The 12,155-nt window shown below is 47.3% G+C and overlaps 1 protein-coding gene across 1 annotated transcript in view; it reads right to left on the reverse strand.

Annotated features, from left to right (window-relative positions):
- Nucleotides 1–11,516, reverse strand: part of LOC131884451 (zinc finger protein 362-like) — a 30,397-nt gene extending 18,881 nt beyond the window's left edge. Inside the window, exon 1 of the mRNA XM_059232235.1 lies at nucleotides 9,610–11,516. Coding sequence (XP_059088218.1) covers nucleotides 9,610–10,267 — 658 coding nt within the window. The 5' untranslated portion in view covers nucleotides 10,268–11,516. The remainder of the gene's footprint in view (nucleotides 1–9,609) is intronic.
- Between the last annotated feature and the right edge of the window lie 639 nt (nucleotides 11,517–12,155).

Raw genomic sequence — 12,155 nt, forward strand, 5'->3', positions numbered from 1 at the left:
TCCTTGACCAGCCCATGATTGCCCGAGAAAGCTCTAATACTCAAATGCAAGATTCAAAGTTCTCGCTTTGTGTGCCAACGCCATTTCAAGTTAGTTAGTGATCCGGTGCAATGAAACTCTTTGGTTGAAGCCCCGCGAAGTTCACTCTCCAAAGCTTTTAGGAACATTTAGGAGCTTCTCTTGTTCCCAAGCCGCCTCGATTAGCATATTTGATTACCAATTCTAGAAATAACGTAAACTTCCATCCAAAGAATCGAGTCTTCCCGCTTGGACCAGCGTGTCGAGTCGTGTTTCCTCACGTGCCCTGAATGGCTCCCTCAACGAGGATTGATCAAGAATTCCAAACCTTTCATCAAATCCCCATTTCCATCGAGATCCTTGTGAGTTATTGCGGGTGGTAAACAAGGCTTTCCTCCCCCCTTCATCGAGAGGGAACTAACGCATGTGGCCATTCCGATTCATACCAACAAACCCGCTTGCTTTCCATCACTTTTCTTCCCTATCTCTCTCCCTCTTCCTCTCTTTCTTTCTTTCTTCTTTTTTTCTTTTTCTCTCACTCTTCTTCCTGGATATCAAACGGTTGTTGGGCAAGGAGGAAACCATTTCCTTCTTCTTCGGTCCAAATGACACCATCATCTGTCTTTTCAGTGATTGTCTGGTGTAGGAGTGCCCAGAGATTTATTCCATTTCATCCATCATGGCCTCCTTCGCCTCCTCCTCCTCGTCCTCCGCCTCTTCGTCTTCTTTATCCACGTCCTCGCCGCCTTCGTCCCTTGGAAAGACTCCAGGGAACGCAGTCTGGTGAGGAATGGACGTGCCACAGTTGTTCCCAAATATTTCGCCAGGATAACTTACAGCAAACCTATGGCTAGCTCTCATTTCGAGCACAAACTGGCTTCTTTCGAGGGAAAAAATACGCAGACGCATTACCCATTCATCCTCCAAAGCTCATAACCATGCAATGCAAGTATGTCTTCGAGAGAGTGGGTGGCCTTTAACTCGGTGGCCGAGTAGTCTTGAACACAATGAAAAACTTTTTTTTTCCTCAGAAAGGTGGAGTCAACAGTTGTGTGTTTGAGAGTGAGTACGTAGTTTGAAGCGAGGTGAACGCATGATTGTGTTTAGAACCAGATCTGCACCTCCTGAAAGGTTAGGGCCCGCCAATGCCATGACTTGCCAATGTGCCTAATTTTTGTTGGTTGGGTTGGCTGGATGCGTGTCTGTGTGGCACAATTACTTCATTTATGGAAGCCATTAGGTTGATACATCGACGATCCACCACTGTGCGTCCGCTCGTGGTCCAAAACAGGATCGAAAAAGGGGGACAAGAGAAAGAGACAGAGTCAGAAGGAACGAATGAGGGAAGGAGCAAGGAGCAAGGGATCCATGATCCATTTGGAGAGTGAGGGGACATTAAATGATAGACACAAAACAGATCATCATCAGCATCATGTCGCTGTTCGCAGTGGGGAGGTAGTCCCCGCTCTCCTGATCGGATCGACAAATGGATCCTGGCACAGTGAAAATCACTAATTCGTCGTGGAACCATCTGCAGCTAGGTCGTTGGTACTCGCTCGTATTAGAAAGTAACCGATGGGATGGAATGAGACCAGGTTGTTGAGAAGATGAAATGAACCTTTCCATACGCAATGCAGTAACTCTCGTTCTGTGCGCCTCTCTTTCTCTCTGTTCTTTCTTGGTGGATCCGAGTCCGTTTTGAACAAGGACCAAGAAGAGTTAACAGCGGTGGAAGAGTTGCCAGTCCTATCCTTGCTAGTACTACATAGAAGCTGGGCTCAACCCACCGTAAACCACTCCATAGAGGCCAAAGGAATGAGAGAAAGAGAGCGAAAGAGGAGAGGAAAGACTGGTTGCTTCTTTGGTTGAATGGGATCCAGATCTAAAGAGCGTTCCACATTCTCGCCAAAGTCCTGCATCTTTTGGAATGTCTTTAAGAGACACCGGGTAATCTTTCCCAAAATAAAGTTTCCATCAGCCTGTACACCTCTTGGATTTCCACCAAATTTAGTGCCTCTGTTTCGGCTGGAAAAGACCCGGCTTAAATATCTTCCGATAAGAATATCTTCCTCGCATTTACTCATGCTCCACGGACTTTTATAACTCTGTTTCTACTTTGATACTTTGAGAAGAATAGGGAAGAAGGAGAAGGAGATGAAAGAGTAAGCGAGTAGGAGGCTCTGAACGGCGCAGTTCAAAATTTCAAGGGCAATGAAGCAAAGAAGAAGTGAGGACACTGAGCTCTCTCTCTTTCGGTATAACAAGCCTTTGACAGCTTTCAATGATTCAGTCATCCCTCTTCGATTGGTCCAATAAATCACCATTTTGATCCGATCTCAGATAGTGGCAGGAGGCACCCTTCCACCAGTTTGGCTGATCCTCGCTTTCTTCGTTCCAGTTCCTCCTCGTCTTCTTCCTCCTTCATCAGTCTTCTTCGAGTTCACTTCCCTCTCTCTCTTTTTTTCTTCCTCTCGTACAATTGTCAGTTCTATCAATGCATCGTCGACAAATAGTGGTCTCAATCAAGTTCAATCTTCTCCAAATGAATCCCTGGGTAAGATGGCCATGCTAGCTAGGAGTTCTCAGGGCTCAACTTGCCTGAGACGCTCCCTAATGTTGTTGTGGCACCTACAGTTTGTACATTTTACACTGGATGGACTGGACAGGAACAGAATGCTCCCGACATTGGAGTACATTGGCATTGAGCAACAGAACGAGGAGGAAAAGGAGGGGAGAGGAACCAGGAAAAGTAGTGCTAAGACAAAGTCCGAGAGCCAAAAATTCAACACGCAAACTCAACCCTTGGGTTTGAACATGAACATGGGACAGAATGAATGAAAGGGAGGCCAGTCAGACGGGAGATCCCACCACGTCAACCAAGAAGTATGTAGTCTCTAGAACAAAACCCCAGCCTCCAACTAACCAGACAACTAGAAGTAAGGAAGACAGAAAGAATTGGAGGAAGAAACCGAGAGGAACAAGAAGAAGAGGAAGAAGGAGAAGACGACGAGGGGAGGAGGAGGACGAAGAAGAGAGGGAGGAAGAAGATTTCAAGTGTTACTGCTTGAATTGAGTCTGTCTTCATTCCAAGAGGCTTCCGAGAATTGGACTTTTTAGGAGAACGTCCATGCCAAAAACAGTTGGGCTCGTTAAAGCAGCTTCTCTCCATTTTGGCCAAAGTGTCTGAAGTCGGTCGCCCCCTCGCCTTCCCCTACTAGGCACACTGGATCACCCTCTCCACTTCAGGGCGAGAATTATTGGTAGTGGCTTGATGGCGCTAGTGGTGATGGCATTGGTGGTGGCGGTGGTGATGGTGGTGATGGTGGTGGTGCACAAGACTCTAGAGGGTCTCCAGGGGGCCCCTTTGGTTGCCAGTAAGGTCTTCTAAGACACCATCCACTGTCGGTTGGTTGGTTGGTCGGTTGGTCGGTCGGTCGGTCGGTCGGTTGCTTTAGTTACTTGTTCGTTCGCACTTGAAATTGGGAGGCCTTGCCTTGTGGGAATTAGTGCTTGATTCTTCTTTTGCACCACCAACTTTCAAGGCGACCTCATGCAAAGTCTTGAGAACTGTCCGCAATATAAGTCATCTGTTGGGCCCACGTTTTTCTTGACTAGAACGAGACTAATTTATGTGCCTTGTTTGGAAAGATTTGGTGGGTCCATTCAAAACGAGTGGGATTCAAGCAAACTGAGGAGAATCTCTCTTCAGGAGGAAAACTTTTCCCCTCCGGTTTTCAAGTGTTGAAAGCGTTCCTTGGCTTTCACGGGTATTAACACCTTCTTTATAATAGAGGAAAGAGCCTTTTATGGGGTCTAGGTAGACCTCATTCGTCTCCACCACTTCCGCTTGCCATGTATCTGCGGATAGTTCCGAGCCACTCAAAAAGAATAAGGATGATATATGAAGCTATGAAGATTCAAGCGAAGGATGGGCGGCAAACGACCTCCCCCGCACAAAAAAACTAGCTTCATGTGAATTCACACACATAACCCGACCTTCGCTCACTAAAGCCTTCAAAGCACTTGGATTCGCCCGAATAGCATCGCCATCCAGAATCCTGGAGAACGAACGAGTATTCACACACAGACTGTGGGTACGCCCAGGCTATGGAGGCCCAGTTGTTGTAAAATGGTGAGAAAACAAAGTGAAGCGCCAGGTAATAATGGGCTTTTTTCCAGGGCTCACTTTCGATACACACTTCCCACGGAGTTAATGGCCCAACATTTTTGCCGATCTCTGTCTCTCTGTCTAACTTTCACTCTTCTTTTTTTATTATGGGAGCCGTCGGTCGGATAGACAATCAGCAATTGAGATTGTTTCTGGCTTTGATTTGAGTTATTAGTGAGGTCTTTTTTTTAAGGAAGAGTGAAGAGAGGGGGGAATCAAGCATCTATCTGGCATGAAAGGCAACGAGCGACGCCCAAAGCTCGACCACGGGGAGAAAAGTTTGGACTTTTCTTCTCTTCGTCTCCTTCTTCTTCTTCGTCTTCCCTTACCTCCTTCTCCTTTCCATCAGATGAATCAATATTTGTTGGTGCTGTTCAAACAACCACACTTCTTCTTTTTCGACTTCTTACTTACGAGGCCTTCCCTCAATCCACAGGTCCTCCTCGTCGTCGTCCTCCGTGAGCTCACTCATCCCTTTGCCAATGAGAAGAGAAAAAAAGAAGACATCCTTGCTCAGCTAAAGGGTGAGAGAGACAGAGACTTGTTGCCATACACAAGCGTATTAGCCTTTGGTAACCCAGGCTAACTCTTGCTTTGAGATCAAGAAGACCAAACAGAAGACGAGGAGGAAAAGTTTCTTTTCCTTCATCCACTCCACAAACAGTCATCCCAACATGTACCTAGTACGGTGGTACGTACCACTGTTCGTTCGTGGACCGAAGATCTAAGAAAGGTGGAACGGAGCGAACGTCGAGAGTGGCAGAGCGGGTGCTAGATCTCTTCCCGATATTTCTTCTGGTGCCTCTCCCATGTTCGTTCCAATTCCCCCTGTCTCCCTGTCCCTCTGAGTCTTTCTCTCTTTCTCGTATTCTCTCTCTTTCTCTATTCCACAGCTATGTTCCAATCCAATCAAACTAAGCAGGCAAGTCAACAGGCAAAGACCATTGTTAAACTTGCTCAAACTAAGTTCCCGTCGTTCCTTGAATGCTGTCGTGACTAAGGTCTCTCGTTCTATTTCAACGTGAACACCACCGACCAACAACAGCCACGGACGTCGAACCAGAGGCTACCTCGTCGTGTATTGATCAAACGAAAGGAAAATTTCTCCCCACAGAATTTGGTATCGATAGACTGGAGCAACAGCAACTATTGGTAGATCTGAATGGGAGCAATCCGGTTGAGTCCTGGGATTTCCTGGCTTCGACCAATTCGACCGATCTCAATTCGGTTTATGATCGAGCATCGAACAAGCCTACCCCGCAAATGGAACCCGCACAAAGGACTCATAAAAAACCAAAGAACCCAACTCCGAGACAGATAGGAAATCCAAGTCTGCTGAACTCGTTCAATCTTGCGTGAGTCCTCTGTGGAGGTCCTCATTGCCATTCTAGCTTCCCTAGCTTCCAATGGTACGAGTATGACTTGGGCCAGGCTGCTCAAACCTTACGTTGAGACTTGTTTTATATGTACCAATGAAACGTTTCCCCGACCGTTTGGATCCGTGGATCACAACCAGAAATCAAAGCCGAGCCACAAAATGAGCACATATCATGCCTCGGAAATTCTCCATCTGAAATGTCTCCTCCCGTTGTTCTCTTTATTTTCGAGTACCTCTGGACTGGTCTGGCCAAGCATTTCTTCTGACTCATGCTCGGAGCATTATGGTCGTACAATTTGACAACGATTAGAATGTTCCGACATGTTCCGATTCCGGAAAGATCCAACCCAGAGTGCAACTAATGATGGCAGACAGAAATGGCTCTTTCGTCTTTTCTCGCCTCTCGCTCTCGTCGTATGTACGTAGTAAGTAGCAACTAAATTCCCTCCTCACTTGTAGGGCCTCCTCTAGCTCTTGGTTTCTGCTTGCCTTGTTCCTTTGCAGCTCCATTAATGCTACTACTATTGCTATTGCTATTCCTACTTCTACCACTCCTATCGTGTTAAAGTACATACAACCTTGCTCCCAGCAGTCAGTACATGTTTTATGGGCATATCGAGTCTTAGAAAAGTGGCGGCAGCGTATCTTCTTCGTCTTCACGACGTGAAATTGCCTCGCAGTCTCTTGTTGTTATTAGTCTCATATATCAACTCGAGGAATCCTTTTCGGGGGAAATCAAAGAAGGCATGCCCCTCCGACTGCAAATGTCCTTTCCATGTTCCAAGTTCCCAAGATTGTTGGTGGCTCCTGATGTTGTTATATTACAAACAATACGAGGCATTTCTGTTGTTGGCGGCATCATCTGCTCTCTGCCGATAAAAATATAAGCTGCTTTGGCAAGAGACTGTGCGTAGCAATATTTGAGAGTTGGAGAGGAATGCGGCGTACTCACACAATCATGCAAACTTTCGTCGAGCGAGAATGTTGAATGCTGCCAAGGGGGAAGATTGAGAGTTCCACGATGGCCACCCAAAAAAAGGCTCTGCAAATTCTTATCGAAATCCAGCTAATAGTCAACAGCTAAGACCAGTCAGTCAGTCAGTCAGTCAGTCCAGCTTCTGGTAGTCAAGTTGGCTCTATGGATGGTTGGTAGTTCCTACACTAGTGCACTGTGTGTATAGTATGTTGTAGTAGTAGTATACGTAGTAGTAAGGCAAGCGAGAAAGAGAGGGGAGAGAGCGAGAGAGGGAAGAAGGGAGAGAAGAGGGGATGGAAGAGGGGGCTGAAGGAGGGCTCAGTGGTTCTTTAGCCTTCTAGACGAGCACAAAAAATGCAAGATCAGGATCAGGAACAGGGATAAGGCAAGGCCAATGCAGAGGATACGTCGCTTATACGTACACGATCGAACCCACGAGGGAGATTGGAATGTCGACTTTTCCAAAGTACACCAGCGACCTGCTAACTCCCTCTTACTTCCACCATCATCTACCATCTACCACGTTCACATTTCCGATCAAGAGTTTGGCAAAAAAAAGTCAGAGATATCCAAGAAAAGAAGGCCAAGCATACATACTACAAAAAAGCCTTCATTTTTTTTGCTTTCGGGGAGGCTCTCAAGTTCCCTTGCGAGTGTTCGGCTGCCTCGAGATTTATGGGTAACAGGTGAGAGGAGTTTGAGATCAATTTCCCATTTGAAGGGTAAGGAAGGGAAGCACCAAGAGCACTTGGCTTTTTATTCGCCCGATCCGGATTGTCGATGGCACTCATTGATTCTATCTGGGAAAAGAGAGCTCAAGGGACGTTTGTCTAAGTGAAAGAATAATTCACGACCAATCATTGGCAGAAGGGTGAATGCCGTTTGTGGCTCAACTGCGCTTGGAACACATAGAAAATGTCAAAACGGAGCTCCATCCTCGGCGACTAGCCCGTTTCTTGAAATCTTGTCATTTCCAGACGTCTCGTTTGAGACCGAGATTCGACCTGATTCCTCCTCAAGATATATTTGCATTGCCCTCATGGCCAATCAAAGTATAGTTTGACACATGGACTCTTTCATTAGAGGCGGACACCCTCGATTCTGTCTCAGAAAAGAACCTAAGATGGCCAATTTCGAAGCGGCAAACAGAAGAGCCCTGAACTATCTTTGAAGTTTTGATTACCAAGTTCCCATTTGTCCCAAGTGGAGGCAACTCATCCGCAACAAACAAGGGCAAAGTTCTAACTCTCGCTCGGACCACCAAAAAGCTCACACCCGAAATGAAATCGAAAATTTCGTTCCCATCCGATGGGAGTCTAATGTCCGGGTCTCGTTTCTTTTTGTTGCCGCTATGCCTCGCTCTTTTGGGTGCTTGCACAAAAACACAGCATTTTATGGCATTGAAATAAATAGGGTGGATTGTTGAACCGGGGCCGAGCACAGACAACGTTCCAACATTGGACGGAAAAAAACCTCAGAGGCTCTATGGCCATGTTTTCAACAGCAGTTTGCTGGTGTTCAACAATGGCATGAGAAGACAAATAAGCGCGTAAAAGCTCGGCGAGATCAGCGTAGTAAAATTCAGTGCCAAATACTTTTGCTCCTCTTCACCCAAGCCTTTGGAGTGGGAACATGCAAAAACTCCAGGAAGACAACAAAAGCTCTTGTCCCAATGTTGCAGGGGACTTTGCCATTCAATCCCTTTCTGCAGAACTTTCCAACACGGGATGACGAAGACCACGGCCAAGAAAAAGACGGTGAAGAATAGGACGATGAAGAAGAGGGATAGAAAGGCGAATGAGGATGAGGGAATGGAGCTACCAATCCATCAAATGGAAAGAAGAAGAAAAAGTGCACCAACTCTGGGATGGAAAAGAGAACATCTATAGCTTACTAATGGGCCGCTGATTCTTCTCATATTCTTGGACTACGAGTGCCTTTTTTATCTCCACCATCGACACAATCAGAACCTAGCGCGAAAGGGTGTGACTATCTAGGGTAAATCATCCTTCGTTGTGGATCCCTTTCAAGAAGGACAGTGATGATGATGATGATGACGATGATGATGGCACTGTACACAGCAGGGGCGAGATGATTTTTCGACCCGGGAAGGGCCATGATCAAAGTTGGTGTGTATACAAAAGTTTTGGGGTGGCAGGCCAAGCTTCCTTTAGAGCCCTTTCTTCTCTTCTCCTCTCTCAGTAGTGCCTGCCAAAGAATGGCAGGGGTGTCAACTTGATGATATATGTTAAAGTGTCCAAGTTTTGGGAGAGAAGGAGAAAATAATCGTAGGCGCTTTTCCCATCGCTTCGTTCGTTTGGAGAGTCGTCGGAGAAGACCCCCCCCCCTACCCTTCTTGTCCCTCCTCTGTCCCCTGTTTTACTTGTTCCGTGTTCCCGAATCCCAAAGAAAAAGAAGGCGCCCGGTGCAAAGGGAAAACTTTTCTGCTTAGACTTCGGGAAAGATTGTTGCTGCACATATGACAATAAACAAGGTTCTTCAGTGATGGCCAAGCATGCTCGGACGCGAAAGGAACAGGGGCTTGAAAAAATCCAATAAAAAACTTTAAACGAAACAATGGCTTGATTAATGGCGCTGGGTTGGGAGAGCGCTCGAAGCCGCGTATGATTTGCAAAATATGTACTAGAACAACATGGATTGTCGTTCAGAACTTCCCATTAAGCCCGACAATGTTGTATCGATTGGCTTTTACTATTTTTGCTCGCTGTCTTGTTATTGACATGGCATGGTATCGGTGAGCGCATAAGCAAGATGACGCTCCTACAATTATCAGTGGCCCCCTCCTTTGGGTTCCTTGTTGCTTTGTATAGAAATCCAGATTAGCCACGTCGAAATGTCTTATCTTGACACACAAAAGCCATCTTGCTTTCCTTCGCTCTCTCGATATGGCTTTGTATTAAAGTAAGTAGGACCTGACGTGGAGTGAGTCCACTTGAAGCAACTAGATAACTTGTTGCTTGCTCGATCGACTCAGGCCTAGTTTGCTCGCGTCACGATCATCGCCAAGAGAGCACACCAGGGTCGCTATAATTAAGAGTTGTGACTTACCCGGTGGCGTTGCTCCCAGACAAGGCGACGGCAATGGTGGCATTGCCACTGGTTCTCTGGGTGTCACACGTAAGCCCCTGGAGATGCCATTGGTACTTTCAACACGACGGCAGGACGAGTAGTCCACTTGGACCTTTTCCTCTTCGACATCGTCCTGATCATCACAGCGCACTTCACACAAACCCGGTTCTTGTTTGTAATTGTTGTTGTTGTTGTTGTTGTAGTTGTTGATGTTGACGCCGCTTGGTGCTTCTCGGTCATCGTCGTCATCGTCGTCATCGTGGTTGTATTCGGTCTCGGGTTCCTCCACCTCTTGCTTGACCATCACCAATGGAGTCCCTTGGGAAGCCTCACCACTTCCTAAGCTGTCAGTCATTCCTATTATGGATTTGGACCGACATTTTGAAACAGGTTGCTGGGAGATGAGAGTCATCTCGGAACCTCCGGTTGGCCATTGGTCCCCTGGTGGTGAGAGTGGCAGCGGTTGCTGAATGGAACACACGGCTTGGGCAGCAGTGATGGAACCAACTGTGGATCGGTTGATGGCGGGAACCACCGACGGAGAGCACTGGTCATCTTCTGACCATCGGTTTGAAGTTCCACTGTTTGCAACACTGGATGTAACAGGGGACTTCTTGGCTAAGAAGCAACGTGGCATGACTTACTGAGGAACAGGCGGGTTCTTTTCAAGTCCAAAGGGAGACGTCGAGGTTTCAAGTTTTCTTCATCCAAAACTGAGGGCTTACCCGATCTGGTTGGGGAACAGTTTGTCGTGTTGTAGAGAGGTCTGTCTCTCTTGAAACTGTCCTGATGTTGTTGAATTGGTGTGTTATTTCTCTCCAGCGTCAAAAGTCGAGTGACTAGCCGATTAAAGATCACTTGATGTGGACCTTTGCTTTCAACTTGATCATTTCACTCAAGACTTGAGATACTGAATAACAGCCATCGACGGGTAGTTGGTAATGGGGTCAAGTTCAAGTGGCATTTGATGATTCGTTGATATTTCTGAGCAAATTCTTTGAAACAGGGTATTGCTGTAGGGAAGGGTGGTTATGAGCAAATCGTCGTCAAGTGTAAGTAGGTTACAATACTATCTCCATGAGGTTACAACGTCTGTAGTATAAGGATTGGTGAAGAAAAGTTCCAACCTTCGGTGAAGTTTTATCACAATATTTTTTTTTCTCTTTGAACCACCTGTTATTATTTCGACATCACTACTTGGATTGCAAAGCAACAATTGTCCAGAAAGTGGAGAGGCTCTCCCTCAAGCCACTCCAACAATTCCTGCTGATCTGGGGCGTCCGATGAGGTCCCATCCTCGTTGTTGGAATCGACAATGGTTCCACATCCTGCCCGTGGACGAGGCTTGGCACCCTCGCAAATCGTCCCGGAGGCGGACGCAATCACACTCGCTCACTCTCACTCGCCGCTTCTGGCCACTTAGAGTGGAACTATTTTTTGCTTGGACCTGCGGCGGCGTGTTCTGGTGCCAAAAATGCAGCGCCGCCGACTGCGACGGCGCCGCGTGTTTGTCGTGTTGTTGGATGTGGCGCTGGTGGTGGTTTGGGTGGTGCAGCAAGGCAGGATGAGCCGATAACAATATCTGGTATAGGATCACCACATCAAAATCACGGACCGTATAAACACACTGATATCCCAGGGACATCCAAGAGCGGTGAAGGTGTGCTCTGGTTGAATAAAGGTCCGGATTTGTCCGCCACGACTGCCGTAACACTCTTATGATCTATGAAACGTTCAGCAATAGGTTTGCAGAAAAGTTCGGGGGACGAAAAACGGAAATGAAGTAAACGAAAAAAGGCTCGTGTTTTGAATGAACGTGGTGAAGGGACCGCACTGTGAACACAACCAGCCAGTCATTCAACAAGCCAACAGCGCCGGTAGAAGCGTGTTCAAGATCTGCGTCCACTCGTCCCACGAACCACTTGAAGAGCCACCGGCGCCACCGGCCAGCCAATCCTCCGCCCGAGCTCCATAGAACCACGAGGAAGCAAATCCACGTAACCCATCGGAGCCGCTCAACCAGTTGTTCCAAATAAGCTTTCCAATTTTCTCCGTGCGTCCTTCTGATATGTGGAACGTGCGTGAGCGACAACGCCGCCCAGAGGCGACCACGGCGCGCTTTAAATGGCTTTCACCCGTCACCCGGGTTGTTGTGCCAAACTGCCAATCAGGGTCCCTTCAGCTCATCCTCTACATTTTCCCTTTTGATCATCCTCGTCATCTTAGCATTGCCATGGAACCCTCTTGGTACAACATATTGAAACAAATCAGAAGCTAGCTGTCTTTCAGGATGAGCAGTTCTTGATGCAAAGTTCTTTCAGAAACCACCCGAAAGGCGACCCTGTCCAAGGGGTCTCGCAATAACAATATCGTTGAGTAAAGCAGAGCAAGGAGGCGAGGCAAGGGACAGCGTGCGACTTGAAGGCGCGATAGAAGCCCGAAGCGGGCAATCTCGCCGTCCTAAGATCAGAGGAGGACGGAAGACTGGCTTCAACGAGCGATGATCGGAGGGGATCCCTTCCCTC

Source organism: Tigriopus californicus, chromosome 8, assembly GCF_007210705.1.
Source record: "Tigriopus californicus strain San Diego chromosome 8, Tcal_SD_v2.1, whole genome shotgun sequence".
Lineage (NCBI taxonomy): Eukaryota > Metazoa > Arthropoda > Copepoda > Harpacticoida > Harpacticidae > Tigriopus > Tigriopus californicus.